At 45.5% G+C, this 16567-nt stretch overlaps 1 protein-coding gene across 1 annotated transcript in view; it reads left to right on the top strand.

Moving 5' to 3' along the window:
- The window catches only part of LOC140719218 (transient receptor potential cation channel subfamily M member 4-like), a 124341-nt gene that overhangs the window by 15083 nt on the left and 92691 nt on the right, over positions 1 to 16567 (top strand). The window contains exon 4 of the mRNA XM_073033660.1: positions 10662 to 10842. Within this exon, the coding sequence (XP_072889761.1) occupies positions 10662 to 10842 (181 nt within the window). The remainder of the gene's footprint in view (positions 1 to 10661; positions 10843 to 16567) is intronic.

Here is a 16567-nt window from a genome sequence, read left to right as displayed (position 1 = left end):
TCAAGCTGAGTCTTAGCCCAAAACATCAGTGGTTTGTTCAGTTCCATCAATGCTGCTGATCTGCTGAGTTCCTCCAGCATTTTGTGTGTGTTACTCTGTCCATAGACACTGTCTGACCTGCTGAGTTCCTCCAGCATTTTGTGTGTGTTACTCTGTCCATAGACACTGTCCGACCTGCTGAGTTCCTCCAGCATTTTGTGTGTGTTACTCTGTCCATAGACACTGTCCGACCTGCTGAGTTCCTCCAGCATTTTGTGTGTGTTACTCTGTCCATAGACACTGTCCGACCTGCTGAGTTCCTCCAGCATTTTGTGTGTGTTACTCTGTCCATAGACACTGTCTGACCTGCTGAGTTCCTCCAGTATTTTGTGTGTGTTACTCTGTTCATAGACACTGTCTGACCTGCTGAGTTCCTCCAGCATTTTGTGTGTGTTACTCTGTCCATAGACACTGTCCGACCTGCTGAGTTCCTCCAGCATTTTGTGTGTGTTACTCTGTCCATAGACACTGTCTGACCTGCTGAGTTCCTCCAGCATTTTGTGTGTGTTACTCTGTCCATAGACACTGTCCGACCTGCTGAGTTCCTCCAGCATTTTGTGTGTGTTACTCTGTCCATAGACACTGTCCGACCTGCTGAGTTCCTCCGGCATTTTGTGTGTGTTACTCTGTCCATAGACACTGTCCGACCTGCTGAGTTCCTCCAGCATTTTGTGTGTGTTACTCTGTCCATAGACACTGTCTGACCTGCTGAGTTCCTCCAGCATTTTGTGTGTGTTACTCTGTCCATAGACACTGTCCGACCTGCTGAGTTCCTCCGGCATTTTGTGTGTGTTACTCTGTCCATAGACACTGTCCGACCTGCTGAGTTCCTCCAGCATTTTGTGTGTGTTACTCTGTCCATAGACACTGTCTGACCTGCTGAGTTCCTCCAGTATTTTGTGTGTGTTACTCTGTCCATAGACACTGTCCGACCTGCTGAGTTCCTCCAGCATTTTGTGTGTGTTACTCTGTCCATAGACACTGTCTGACCTGCTGAGTTCCTCCAGTATTTTGTGTGTGTTACTCTGACCATAGACACTGTCCGACCTGCTGAGTTCCTCCAGCATTTTGTGTGTGTTACTCTGTCCATAGACGCTGTCCGACCTGCTGAGTTCCTCCAGCATTTTGTGTGTGTTACTCTGTCCATAGACGCTGTCTGACCTGCTGAGTTCCTCCAGCATTTTGTGTGTGTTACTCTGTCCATAGACGCTGTCTGACCTGCTGAGTTCCTCCAGCATTTTGTGTGTGTTACTCTGTCCATAGACACTGTCCGACCTGCTGAGTTCCTCCAGCATTTTGTGTGTGTTGGTTTGTAGGATTTCCAGCATCTGCCGGATTTCTTGGGATAGTGAAATACATCCTTTGCATTAAATCAAATCAGCCAAGATTTTGCAGGATATTTGCAAGTGTTGGCTACACTTCAGGTTCCAACGTTGCATGCCCAAATCTCATTAACCCTATATTAACCACGTGCCTTTGGAATGTGGGAGGAAACTGGAGCACCCAGAGGAAACCCACACAAACACAGGGAGAACGTACAAGCTCCTTACGGACAGTGAACCCCGAAGTTACAGCTGGCTGCTGTAAAGCAATTGCGCTAACCATTACAGTTCTGTACTGTGGACACAGAGGAGGGAAGCAACTGCCACAGCGTAAGGATGGAGGTATCCGCATTGAGGAATCTCTGTTACAGTTGCAATCTCATCTCCCAGCTAGGAAATTCCTGATTCATCTTGGACACCAGACAACTCCACACCAAAAACCTGGTGGGCTGAGAGAGATCTGCATCCTGAGAGGTATTATATTCTGGAGGAACCAAGAGAGCCTGTTCTCTCCAGTGGGAGGAAGTAATATCATGTAGCACCAAGTTGTAGAGTCATAGAGAGACAGCAGGAAAGCGGCCCTTCAGCCTATCAAGTCCATGCTCCTATTAACTACTAATCCTACTTTACTATTTGCATCAATCCTACTTACTGGGGTGGCACAGTAACGTCGTGGTTAGTGTAACACTATTACAGCACCAGCCACACACATTCATTTCTGCCGCTGTCTGTACAGAGTTTGCATGTTCTCCCTGTGATGTGTTCCTTTCCTCTGGGTGCTCTGGTGTCCTCCCATATTCCAAAGACAGACGAGTTAGTATGTCAATTGGTCAACAGCTATGTAATACCCTGGTTAAGAACGTGTTTTATTATATTACTACAGTCATGCTGTTGGGTATTTTATTATCCACAACTTTTCTGTAAAACGTAGTGTGTTCTGATAATCAAACTTTACAGTCTAGTATTTTGGTTTCTGTTAACATAAGGAGTCACTTGAACCGCTTAGGAATGTTGTGTCAGCCAGTCAGGTTTGTCTTGATAATATTCTGGCCAATGGGATGCCATGAGACATTCGAGAGAGATTGGCGGCATCAAATTTCTAGGAGAACATGGGTTGGTTTAGGGTCTCTCTGCAGGAGTTGGGGGAGAAATGAGGAGCGGAGAAGAGCACAACAGAGTACGCTCGCAGAACCCTGCCCAAAGGACAGGCACCGTTGGAAGAAGTTCTTTGTGCAGACAAATGGTTCCATTGAGGAAGTGCAATACTTCTAGGCTTCCCACTTAGAGGGAAGTTCAAACTGTGGCTGGTGTTTTTAATGCAGAACGTGGGTTCAGCGCCGTGAGTAATTAAAGCGAAGCACCCGACTACCCAGCAATGAGCTCCAATGTTCATGTGCACATTATAGACAGGTTTAACCATAATGGGTCCTTTTTCTGTTAACTCTTTGTTAAAATTGAAAAGTTTGTAAATATACTTCCACTTTAAGTTTATGTCAGTGTGAGTTCCATTATTTCCTGGTGAACAATAATTTGTGTATGGAGCAGTATCTATACAGCATTCACCATAACCTTCATTCTCTCAATGTAATATTCCAACTGTTCTGTTTGGTTGAACCAGAATCACACCGACCATAGACTGTGTTGTTTGTTGGAGATGGCAGTCTCACCATTACTCACACATTGCTGAGTCACGTGGCTGTTAGCTAGAGATAGCTAACAAAGTTAAATTGTTATGAGCCACAGTGAGAGGGTTACATTTTTGGGGGCTCATCTGGGATGAAATTATGTATGAATGCTGTATTAAGATTGGTGAAATGGTTTATTTTGTTTAAGCCTATGTTTAAATTGGTGTTTTAAGTGCATCATAATTAAGGTATTCTAATACAGGTGCCATGAAAATTAAGGTCTGGTGCAACAAGAAGGGGTTATCCACTCAAAATAGTTGTGTTCTGAGTGAGGTTTCTGCTAGAATTATTGATGACATGTTATATGGAATGGTGAATTCTGTAAAGTATTGGGGAAAGTTACACTGATTGATTGACATTTAGATGAATCAGTTGTAAAAGTGCCATGCTAGTTCACACCACCAGTGACATGACTGAGTTCACACTGCCTGATAGCATAGGGGTAGCTGGAGAGGCAGCCATGGCCAGTTCATATCTTTAGAGTTGCCGAGAACGTAACTGAGCGTGGTGAATATGCTGAAGGTGAAGATTTTAAAAACAAGTTCTTTTTTCTGTGGAGTGAGGGGAAGACTTAGTCTGATGTCCTTCAGTTGTTGATTTAAATTTTGAACTGGTCCATCCTCACCCTCCTCCATCTTTTACTCAGTTACTTTGAGAGCAAGAGAGGAGGAAAATAGAGGAACAGAATAATTCCAACAGTCAGGCAATGTCTTCAGTTGTGGCCCTTGCTGCTAAAGCGACCCCTGATACATAAGGGAGCCCACTGTTGCAAGATGGCGGTGCGACGCATCGCGCAGCGGCCACTTTGGAATGAATATCTGTAATCTGTCAAGTAGGGGCTGTGTACAATCCTGATTTGATGGAGACGGATGTGTGAAGCACGGAGGAACATCTGTTGAAACTTTTGAAATGCCTGTTTCGCTGTCGCTGCTACTGTGCGATCGGAAAAATCTCCGGGAGGAAGGCCCCGAATCCTCGGCTTTGCCTGTTGCTTGGCAGCTGGGGCCGGGGTCGAAGCGCTCGGCAGAGATGGTGCTCGGTGCTCGGTGTCGGAGGGCTGGTCGGAGGCTCGAAGTTTTCGGACGGACACGGAGTTGGCTGTGGTCGGAGCTCCCAAAGTGCTGTATCGGCAAGCTGCGGCGCTGGAGATTCATGGCAGGAAGAGTTTTTCTTCCTTCTACCGTCTGCATGAGATGATGGGCTGTCGGGACTTTGAGACTTTCTTTTAAACCATGCATGGACTGCTCTTTATCAGATTACGGTGTTGCTTTGCACTGTTGAAACTATGTGTTATAATTCTGTGGTCTTTGTCAGTTAGTCTTTTATCACGGTTGAAACTATATGTTAAATATAACTATATGTAACTGTGGTTTTGTGTAGGTCTTGTAGCTTTAGTTTTGTCTGATGGGTTTGTAGTTCCTTTCCGGGGAACGTGCTAAGACGGTAGCGCGATATCGATATGCAGCAGCCTCTCTGGACTCTGGATTGGGGATTACCAAACGTTATGTGGTTTTTCTTGTGTGGTCTGTTTTGTGCTTTTTCGTGATATCATTCCGGAGAACGTTGTCTCATTTTTTAACTGCATTGTATTTGTGGTTTATAAATGACAATAAACTGAATCTGAATCTGAATCTGATACCACACAGGTAGAGGTTTTGCAAAATGAAGTGAAAACATGCAAAACTAGGTATCTTGGTTGATATCTGCTAATACTGCAGATAAACGTGACAAGTCCACTGGCAAACCCAGCCCACCTGTAGGACTTACTAAGCAGAGGAACGCTGCTGAAACAGTCTTTTTTATCAGGAGATGATCAATATTTTCTGTAACAACTGTGGAGCAGATAGACGTTTCAAGTGAAACTGTGAGTGACAGGAAAATCTTTGAAAAGTAAATCAGTGGTTAATCAATCAGGGAAAACTACAGAGGGACCCAGTAACGGAATGGCACAATGTCCTGGAGCAAACAAGGTCCAATCAGTGTATCACCACAAGTACTAAAGTGCAAAACACTACTCCTATAGGCTTACAAACTCTGATGTATCCATATACAGATTGAAGATGATTGTGCTAGAGCCTTACATGATACAGGTTCTCAGTTACTTTACTCTACAGATCCTTTTACAACTGGTATTTGACACATTTACCATTGACGCCTCTCAGTGCCCTTGAGATTTGGAGCTTAGTGCTGATGAGTACCCATATGATGGTTACTTCTTGTTGAAACTGGAGTTTTGGAAGCAGATGTTGGAGTAGCTGAAACTATCGATTCATTAGTGTTGGTCTGCCCAGATCCGGTCAAAAAAAGGTGAAGCTTCCATTCTTGTGAGAACAAATCATTGAGAAGTCTCATGGGAGCATGCAAGGAGAGAAATGGAGAGAAGTTTTTGAAAACCTTGTTCATTCATCCTGTGGTCAGAGCTGCTTCTGAGAAGTACAAAGCAGGAAGATGGGCATAAATGAGAAACTAGGTGGAATACCCAGTATAAACTTGTCATGTACATTCTGGAGGAGTAGCTAGAGTGACAGGAACCCCCAAATCTGCTGCAATGCCCAACACCTTGGTCTTCCTGGTGAAATCCCTGGATGATCAGGAAGAAGAGTCAAGCTTACCTGCAGAGTGCTGGTGAGAGCTGAACTGCAGAGATCTTCGGCTGTCTATGTAAACAAGATTACAGTGATTGTCAGGAGTATCTCAGGAAGAGATATTACTCTCTGACGTGGGATGCAAATTGCCTTTCCGAGAGAGGGCTCAGTGCTTAGCACCAGCAAAGGTTAAGCACCTGCTTAAACTGAAGGAAGTTGGAATTACCACTCAGTTGAGGAGTCCCCATGAATCACCCATAGTTTCTGTGAGGAAAAAGAATGGGAAGGTGCTGTACAAATGTGTGCTGATTATCAAACACTGAATAGACGTACAGTCCCAGACCAATATGCTGTTTCATGGATTGAGAATGCTCTGGCCTACTTAAGTGAAAGCAAATGGTTCAGTGTGTGGATCTAAAAAGTGGGTATTATCAAAAACCCGTGAGAGAAGAAGAAAAGATGGCATTCATATGTCTGCCTGGATTCTTTCAGTATGAAAGGACATCTCAGGGCATATCAGGAGCACCTGCTACTATCCAACATGTCATGGAACAGACTGTTGGAGACATGAAATATTTGAGGTACTGATGTACTTGGATGATCTCACAGTGTTCGGGTCAACTCTTGAGGAGAATGAGACAAGACTACTGAAGGTGTTAGTCTGTCTGAAAGCTAAAGGTTAGAATTGTCATTGGACAAGTGTCAGTTCCGTAAGATGTTGGTCAACTATATAGTCTCTCAGGATGGAGTGGCTATGGATCCATCTAAGATAGAGGCAGGAGCCACATGGTCAAGGTCCAAGAATGTAAGTCCCCTATGTTCATTCCTTGGATTTTGTGGGTACTACTGGAGATTTGTGAAGGACTACTCCAGAGTAAGCCACCCTTCGAGTCATCTCCTGTGTGGTTACTCTCCCTCAGCGAAGAAAGGGAGAAGAAGCCAAGGTTTATCTTAGCCTTCAGAGTCTTTCGGGGAAAGATGGGATGCAAAGTGTGAAGAGGCTTTTCAGATGCTGAAAGAGTTATTGCCTAAAGCACCTGTGCTTGCCTTTGCAAACCCCCCAGTTGCTGTAAATACTACATACAGACTGTAGCCGTGAAGGATTAGGTGGCGTTTTATATCAGGATCAAGGTAACGGGTTGAAACCTGTTTGTCACCATCCAAATGGAACTACCCTGTGCACAAATTGGAGTTTCTGGCATTGAAATGGGCCGTGGTAGACAACTTAAGTGACTATCTGCTGTATATGTTGTCAAGTTCAAGGTGAGGACCGACAGCAATCCACTAACTTATATTATGATCTTGGCAAAATTAGATGCCACAGGTCATCGCTGGTTGGCAGCATTGTCTGTTTACGATTTTAGTCTTAAATACTGGCTGGGAAGCCAGAACATTGATATGGATGCATTGTCACGATGCTCTCATGAGATGCCAGCAGCAAACAGAAAGTGGGAGGACAATCCTGCCTTTGGTGTTAAGGTAATGTGTCAGCTTTGCACAGTTGAAAAATCAGAGCAAAACCTTTGGCCTGATGAAGCTGTTGATCATTTGGGAGCTTCTAGCCATGCATATTGGAAGCTGACTGTGCTGAACATGAAGCAGTTGCCAGCCTTGATCCTACTGAATTGGCAGCAACAGAGTGAGATGACCCTTGTATCTGGTCATCTGTTGTCAAAGGGGATATGGCCCAAGTTGAGAAGACAAAGCAACCTAACATACCCCTACTGATAAGGGAATGGAGTTGAGGAACAAAGTTCTAATAAGGGTTACATCTCCTCCAAACAGAACTCAATGTTCCCAGATGGTTTTGCCTGAGAAGTACCGGAAGATAGTACTGAGGTCACTTCATAATGACTCAGGGCATTTGGGGTTTGACAAGACCTATGGATTGGCCTGAGATCGGTTCCATTGGCCACAAATGAAGCCTGAAGTTGAAGATTACTGTAAGTTGTGTTTCCGTTGTATTCAGAGAAAGACGCTACCTAAAAGAGTTGCTCCCTTGTCTCATCTACAAAGCATGGGACCACTTGATTTAGTGTATATGGATTTCCTTTCCATAGAGCCTCATTCTAGTAATACTGTGAATGTCTTGGTCATCACTGACCACTACACCAGATGTGCTCAAGCCTTCCCACAAAGGATCAGAGAGCACCCACGTTTGAAAAAGTGTTATGGGAGAAATATTTTATTTGTTATGTCCTCCTGAGAAGGATACACATTGATCAGGGAAGGGATTTTGAGAGTTGGCTCATACATCAGTTATTGAGCATGCTTGGAGCTGAGAAGTCAAGGACTACGTCATATCACCCACATGGTGATCCTCAGCCTGAGAGATTCAACAGGAACTCTGGATGCAAACAAAAAGAGCAAGTGGGGCCAGCATATTGGACGATTGATATATAACTGCACTCAGAGTGAAGCCACTGGCTACTCGTCATACTATTTGATGTTCTTAGACGAAATGAGATTACCTGTGGAGCTTTGCTTTGGAAACAGTGGAAGAACTTGTATCTCAAGCATGTGTCTGACATGAGGAAAGAACTGCAAAAAGCTTATCAGCTAGCAGTAGTTTTGGCTACCAAACGAAACCAAGGAAAGAAGAGATATGATAAAATGATCAAGTTCTCTCAACTGATACCTGGAGATAGAATTCTAACAAGAAATTTGGGACCACAGGGGAAGCATAAATTGGCCGACCACTGGGTCTCTACGCCATATGTAGTGGAGAGCCAGATGCCAAATTTGTCAGAGTTCCGGTTGAAGCCGGAAGATAGGAATGGCCCTGTCAAAATTCTCCATCAGTATCACTTTTTACCCCTAGGGCAGGGAGTGCACATGACCCAGAGTCTGACATGGAACCTACATCTAGTGAAAGAACTCTGCAAAGGAGAAGCAGAAAAGAAAGGCAAGAAGCTGAGGATAAGCCAGAAAATAGTGTGATTTCAGTGGAGAGATCTGAAAAGAAACCAAGTGAACCCACTGACGCCTGTACAGACTCAGAGGATGAAGAAATGGGAATGTGGTACGCCCTACCTTATGTAAACTTCCCAAAAGTTGATGAAGGGACATCTGACTCTTCCAGTCCGGACCTGGATCTAGTGGGGGGGGGGGGGGGGTGGAGGAGACAGCCGGGCATGATATTAGACAGTGAAGGGCAACTGGGCTCAAATATAATTGGATTAGAAGCTGAATTCAGTCAGGGGTTGGGAGGAACTGAGCTGCAGGAAGGTACGAGTGACAGACAGGGTGAGGCATCTCCAAGTTAAGAGGAACAGTCACACGGAGCGGCTGAGACTGAAGAAGCTGAAATTGAGATAAGAAGCTTTCAGAGAGTCAGGAAACCTCCAAATGGGCTGACATGTAATACGTCTGTGTTATTCCCAATGGTGAGGTATGTTACTTCCATTTACAAATGGATTGGAGGTCCTGTAATCACAACATTCATTTGAATACTATGTTATTAATAATGGTGTAATAAGTTTCAAAGTCATGAGAACATGACTATTTTTGTTGGGGGGGGGGGGTGAAGTTAATACCCTGGTTAAGAACATGTTTTATTGTATTACTGCAGTTATGCTGTTGGGTATTTTACTTTTTGCAACTTTTCTGTAAAACGCAGTGTGTTCTGTTAATCAAACTTTACTGTCCTGTATTTTGGTTTCTGTTAAGATAAGGAGTCATTTGACCCACTTAGGAATGTTGTGTCATCCAGTCAGGTTTGTCTTGATAACATTCTGGTCAATGGGATGCCATGAAACATTCAGAAGTTGTTGGCAGCGTCAAATTTCTAGGAGAACGTGGGTTGGTTTTGGGTCTTTCTGCAGGAGTTGGGGGAGAAGTGAAGAGTGGAGAAGAGCACAAGATGCTTGCAGAACCCAGCATAGAGGACAGACAGCGCTGGAAGAAGATTTTTGTGCAGACAGATGGCTCCAAGGAGGAAATGCCAATACTTCTGAATCAGCCAGCTAGTTTGTAACAAAATTCAAGGGAAGTTCAGACTGTGGCGGGTGATTTTAAAGCAGAACGTGGGTTCAGCGGCGTGAGTAATTAAAGCGAAGCACCCGACTACCCAGCAATGAGCTCCAACATTTATGTGCATGTTATAGACAGGTTTAACCCTAATGGGCCCTTTTCCTGTTAACTCTTTGTTAAAGCTGAAAAATTTGTAAATACACTTCCACTTTAATTTTATGCCATTGTGAATTCTGTTATTTCCTGGTGAACAATAACTTTTGCATGGGGCAGTATCTATACAGCATTCACCATAACTTTAGTTCTCTCATCGGAGCATTCCAGTTTTCCTGTTGGTGTTGAACCTGAATCACACTGACCCTAAGCGTGTGTTGTTTATTGGAGATGGCTGTCTCACCATTACCCATGCATTGCTGAGTTTATGCGGCTGTAACTCAACGGAAGCTAACAAGTCTAATTCGTTGCGAGCCAAGGTGAGAAGGTTACAGATGTAGGCTCATTGGGTGAAGGGCCTGTTACTGTTACTATAAAATAAATACTTTAATCCCATATCTTATCCTTCCCACATTCCTATTCAATCCCTCTAGAATTTGTCACTCACCTACACACTAAGGTCAATTTACAGTGGCCAATTAACCCCACGAACTCAGATATCTGAGGGGTATAGAAAGCATACTTATCCATAGGCAAAACGTGCAAACTCCACACAGACAGTGGCAGAGGTCAGGTTTGAGCCCAGGTTTCTGGCACTATGAGGCAGCAGCTCTACCTGCTGTGCCATTGTGCCAACCCTTAATTAAATAGGGACATCTTGAAGAGAAGTCTTGTAGATTTGGACCCAGATTCAGATTCACCCTTCACTTGCATGAACTTGAAGTCTACCTGGTTAAGATTACCACACTGTCTGTGGGAGCTTGCTGTGCATGTATCTGGCTGTCATACTTCCTGCTCTTTGACAGTGACCGTAGTTGAGAAGAACAGCATTGGTCTGAGGCATCCAGAGATGAGAACGGTGCTACAAACATGTAAACATTATTAATTTCCTGTCTCATTCACAGTTTGTACGACTTTCTTCGGACACAGATCCGGCCATTATCTACAACCTGATCACACAGTCCTGGAAGTTCACCCCTCCCAACCTGGTCGTCTCTGTGGTGGGTGGAGACACGGAGCTGAAGATGAAGGCCTGGTTGAAGGACATTCTTCGTCAGGGCCTAGTCAAGGCTGCACAAAGCACAGGTGAGGCCACTTCTTACTGCTGGTTCCTTCTGGGGTTGACGCTCTTCAAAGTGCAACTCAATAAACAGTTCACCGCCACGAAAATGGGCAAAATTTGGTGTGACGTCATCGTCTCAGGAGAAGGCAGACAATTAGCTTTCTATAGAATCATACAGGCTGGAAAGAGGCTGTACAGCCCAACTGATCCATGGTGACCAGCATTCCCATCTAACCTCGTCCCACTGCCTGCTGTTGACCAATATTCCTCTAAACCTCTCCAAGAGCCTGTAAATGTTAGTAATGTGCCTGCTCTGGCAGCTCCTTCCACATCTGGACCACTCGCTGGGTGAAAATGTTGTTCAGGTTCCTATTAAATCTCTCCCCTCTCACCTTAAACCCGTGTCGTTTGGTTCTTGATTCCCCAGGCCTGGGGTAAAGACTTTGTGCATCCACCCTACCTCTGCTCCTCTGTAAAGTCACCCCTCATTTTCCTATGCTCTACTGAATAAAGTCCAACCCCCTCAACCTCTCTCCATAACTCAGTCCCTCCAGTCCCAGCGACTTCCTTGTACATCTCGTCTGCACTCTTTTCACCTTCTTGGCAGCTTTCCCGCAGCAGACTGTCCAAAATTGCACTTAATATTCCAAAAGTGGCCTCGCTAACTTTTGTACAATTGCAACGTAACATCCCTGTTTCCAGCTCATTGTGATAATTGGTCTCCTGCTGCCATTGAAACACCCCAGCTGCAGGGTGTGCACTGTTCACTCAGGCTGCCGTACGAGCTTGCTGTACCGTATTAGCTGCCATCGTTCCTGCACCGCACAGGCAACACTTCACAAGTTGTTTATTGACTAAAAAAAAAACGAAAGGTTGTTGACTGAATTTCCAGACAATTGTATATTTCACATTTTGTTAGATGTTACATGGCGCTTTAATAAGTTTTCCAGGAATCCGAGTAAGTGGTTCAGGTAGAGTTGAGGAAGCAAGGAGTCTACGGAAGGACTTAGACAGATCAGGAGAATGGGCAAAGAAGAAGCAGATGGAACACAGTGCAGGGAAATGTCTGGTCGTCCAGTGAGTAGAAAGAATACAGGTGCAAGTCAAAATGGGATGCAGATGCAGAAATCAAAGGTGCGAAAGGATTTGGGTCCTAGTGCAGGATTCCCAAAAATCAAAGGTGCGAAAGGACTTGGGTCCTAGTGCAGGATTCCCAAAAATCAGAGGTGCAAAGGGATTTGGGTCCTAGTGCAGGATTCCCAAAAATCAGAGGTGCAAAGGGATTTGGGTCCTAGTGCAGGATTCCCAAAAATCAGAGGTGCAAAGGGATTTGGGTCCTAGTGCAGGATTCCCAAAAATCAAAGGTGCGAAAGGACTTGGGTCCTAGTGCAGGATTCCCAAAAATCAGAGGTGCGAAAGGACTTGGGTCCTAGTGCAGGATTCCCAAAAATCAGAGGTGCAAAGGGATTTGGGTCCTAGTGCAGGATTCCCAAAAATCAGAGGTGCAAAGGGATTTGGGTCCTAGTGCAGGATTCCCAAAAATCAAAGGTGCGAAAGGACTTGGGTCCTAGTGCAGGATTCCCAAAAATCAGAGGTGCAAAGGGATTTGGGTCCTAGTGCAGGATTCCCAAAAATCAGAGGTGCAAAGGGATTTGGGTCCTAGTGCAGGATTCCCAAAAATCAGAGGTGCAAAGGGATTTGGGTCCTAGTGCAGGATTCCCAACAATCAGAGGTGCAAAGGGATTTGGGTCCTAGTGCAGGATTCCCAACAATCAGAGGTGCAAAGGGATTTGGGTCCTAGTGCAGGATTCCCAACAATCAGAGGTGCGAAAGGACTTGGGTCCTAGTGCAGGATTCCCAAAAATCAGAGGTGCAAAGGGATTTGGGTCCTAGTGCAGGATTCCCAAAAATCAAAGGTGCGAAAGGACTTGGGTCCTAGTGCAGGATTCCCAAAAATCAGAGGTGCAAAGGGATTTGGGTCCTAGTGCAGGATTCCCAAAAATCAGAGGTGCAAAGGGATTTGGGTCCTAGTGCAGGATTCCCAAAAATCAAAGGTGCGAAAGGACTTGGGTCCTAGTGCAGGATTCCCAAAAATCAGAGGTGCGAAAGGACTTGGGTCCTAGTGCAGGATTCCCAAAAATCAGAGGTGCAAAGGGATTTGGGTCCTAGTGCAGGATTCCCAAAAATCAGAGGTGCAAAGGGATTTGGGTCCTAGTGCAGGATTCCCAAAAATCAAAGGTGCGAAAGGACTTGGGTCCTAGTGCAGGATTCCCAAAAATCAGAGGTGCAAAGGGATTTGGGTCCTAGTGCAGGATTCCCAAAAATCAGAGGTGCAAAGGGATTTGGGTCCTAGTGCAGGATTCCCAAAAATCAGAGGTGCAAAGGGATTTGGGTCCTAGTGCAGGATTCCCAACAATCAGAGGTGCAAAGGGATTTGGGTCCTAGTGCAGGATTCCCAACAATCAGAGGTGCAAAGGGATTTGGGTCCTAGTGCAGGATTCCCAACAATCAGAGGTGCGAAAGGACTTGGGTCCTAGTGCAGGATTCCCAAAAATCAGAGGTGCAAAGGGATTTGGGTCCTAGTGCAGGATTCCCAAAAATCAAAGGTGCGAAAGGACTTGGGTCCTAGTGCAGGATTCCCAAAAATCAGAGGTGCAAAGGGATTTGGGTCCTAGTGCAGGATTCCCAAAAATCAGAGGTGCAAAGGGATTTGGGTCCTAGTGCAGGATTCCCAAAAATCAGAGGTGCAAAGGGACTTGGGTTCTAGTGCAGGATTCCCAAAAATCAGAGGTGCGAAAGGGACTTGGGTCCTAGTGCAGGATTCCCAAAAATCAGAGGTGCAAAGGGATTTGGGTCCTAGTGCAGGATTCCCAAAAATCAAAGGTGCGAAAGGACTTGGGTCCTAGTGCAGGATTCCCAAAAATCAGAGGTGCAAAGGGATTTGGGTCCTAGTGCAGGATTCCCAAAAATCAGAGGTGCAAAGGGATTTGGGTCCTAGTGCAGGATTCCCAAAAATCAAAGGTGCGAAAGGACTTGGGTCCTAGTGCAGGATTCCCAAAAATCAGAGGTGCGAAAGGACTTGGGTCCTAGTGCAGGATTCCCAAAAATCAGAGGTGCAAAGGGATTTGGGTCCTAGTGCAGGATTCCCAAAAATCAGAGGTGCAAAGGGATTTGGGTCCTAGTGCAGGATTCCCAAAAATCAAAGGTGCGAAAGGACTTGGGTCCTAGTGCAGGATTCCCAAAAATCAGAGGTGCAAAGGGATTTGGGTCCTAGTGCAGGATTCCCAAAAATCAGAGGTGCAAAGGGATTTGGGTCCTAGTGCAGGATTCCCAAAAATCAGAGGTGCAAAGGGATTTGGGTCCTAGTGCAGGATTCCCAACAATCAGAGGTGCAAAGGGATTTGGGTCCTAGTGCAGGATTCCCAACAATCAGAGGTGCAAAGGGATTTGGGTCCTAGTGCAGGATTCCCAACAATCAGAGGTGCGAAAGGACTTGGGTCCTAGTGCAGGATTCCCAAAAATCAGAGGTGCAAAGGGATTTGGGTCCTAGTGCAGGATTCCCAAAAATCAAAGGTGCGAAAGGACTTGGGTCCTAGTGCAGGATTCCCAAAAATCAGAGGTGCAAAGGGATTTGGGTCCTAGTGCAGGATTCCCAAAAATCAGAGGTGCAAAGGGATTTGGGTCCTAGTGCAGGATTCCCAAAAATCAGAGGTGCAAAGGGACTTGGGTCCTAGTGCAGGATTCCCAAAAATCAGAGGTGCGAAAGGGACTTGGGTCCTAGTGCAGGATTCCCAAAAATCAGAGGTGCAAAGGGATTTGGGTCCTAGTGCAGGATTCCCAAAAATCAGAGGTGCAAAGGGACTTGGGTCCTAGTGCAGGATTCCCAAAAATCAGAGGTGCGAAAGGACTTGGGTCCTAGTGCAGGATTCCCAAAAATCAGAGGTGCAAAGGGACTTGGGTCCTAGTGCAGGATTCCCAAAAATCAGAGGTGCGAAAGGACTTGGGTCCTAGTGCAGGATTCCCAAAAATCAGAGGTGCGAAAGGACTTGGGTCCTAGTGCAGGATTCCCAAAAATCAAAGGTGCAAAGGGACTTGGGTCCTAGTGCAGGATTCCCAAAAATCAAAGGTGCAAAGGGACTTGGGTCCTAGTGCAGGATTCCCAAAAATCAAAGGTGCGAAAGGACTTGGATCCTAGTGCAGGATTCCCAAAAATCAAAGGTGCAAAGGGACTTGGGTCCTAGTGCAGGATTCCCAAAAATCAGAGGTGCGAAAGGGATTTGGGTCCTAGTGCAGGATTCCCAACAATCAGAGGTGCAAAGGGATTTGGGTCCTAGTGCAGGATTCCCAAAAATCAGAGGTGCGAAAGGACTTGGGTCCTAGTGCAGGATTCCCAAAAATCAGAGGTGCAAAGGGATTTGGGTCCTAGTGCAGGATTCCCAAAAATCAAAGGTGCGAAAGGACTTGGGTCCTAGTGCAGGATTCCCAACAATCAGAGGTGCAAAGGGATTTGGGTCCTAGTGCAGGATTCCCAAAAATCAAAGGTGCAAAGGGATTTGGGTCCTAGTGCAGGATTCCCAACAATCAGAGGTGCAAAGGGATTTGGGTCCTAGTGCAGGATTCCCAAAAATCAGAGGTGCAAAGGGATTTGGGTCCTAGTGCAGGATTCCCAAAAATCAGAGGTGCGAAAGGACTTGGGTCCTAGTGCAGGATTCCCAAAAATCAAAGGTGCGAAAGGACTTGGGTCCTAGTGCAGGATTCCCAAAAATCAGAGGTGCAAAGGGATTTGGGTCCTAGTGCAGGATTCCCAAAAATCAAAGGTGCGAAAGGACTTGGGTCCTAGTGCAGGATTCCCAAAAATCAGAGGTGCAAAGGGACTTGGGTCCTAGTGCAGGATTCCCAAAAATCAGAGGTGCAAAGGGATTTGGGTCCTAGTGCAGGATTCCCAACAATCAGAGGTGCAAAGGGATTTGGGTCCTAGTGCAGGATTCCCAAAAATCAGAGGTGCAAAGGGATTTGGGTCCTAGTGCAGGATTCCCAAAAATCAGAGGTGCAAAGGGATTTGGGTCCTAGTGCAGGATTCCCAAAAATCAGAGGTGCAAAGGGACTTGGGTCCTAGTGCAGGATTCCCAAAAATCAGAGGTGCAAAGGGATTTGGGTCCTAGTGCAGGATTCCCAAAAATCAGAGGTGCAAAGGGATTTGGATTCTAGTGCAGGATTCCCAAAAATCAGGTTCAAAGGGACTTGGGAGCCCCTGTGCAGGATTCCCTAAAGACTAACTTGCCGGACGAGTAGATAATAAGGAAGATGTAATGTTGGCATTGATTTTGAGAGGACTGAAATATAAAAGCAAGGATGTAATGCTGAAGCTTTGTAAGACATTGGTCAGACTTCACTTGGAGTATTGTGAACAATTTTTGGCCCCTTATCTAAAAAAAGGACGTGCTGACATTGGAGTGGGTCCAGAGCAGGTTTATGAGAATGGTCCCAGGAATGAAAGGGTTAACATATGAGGCATATTTGAGGTCTCTTGGCCTGTACTCACTAGAACTTTGAAGAATGAGGTGAGATCTCATTGAACCCTATTGACTATTGAACGATGGAGAGGATGTTTTCAATAGTGGCAGCATCTAGGACCAGAGAGCAGAGCCCCATAATGGAAGGACGTCCCTTTAGAATAGAGATGAGGAATTTTTTAGCCAGAGGGTGGTAAATCTGTGAATTCATTGTCACAGCTGGCTGTGGATGACA

The sequence above is a fragment of the Hemitrygon akajei genome, chromosome 31, assembly GCF_048418815.1.
Source record: "Hemitrygon akajei chromosome 31, sHemAka1.3, whole genome shotgun sequence".
Lineage (NCBI taxonomy): Eukaryota > Metazoa > Chordata > Chondrichthyes > Myliobatiformes > Dasyatidae > Hemitrygon > Hemitrygon akajei.
This window is presented reverse-complemented; position numbering and strand designations above follow the sequence as displayed.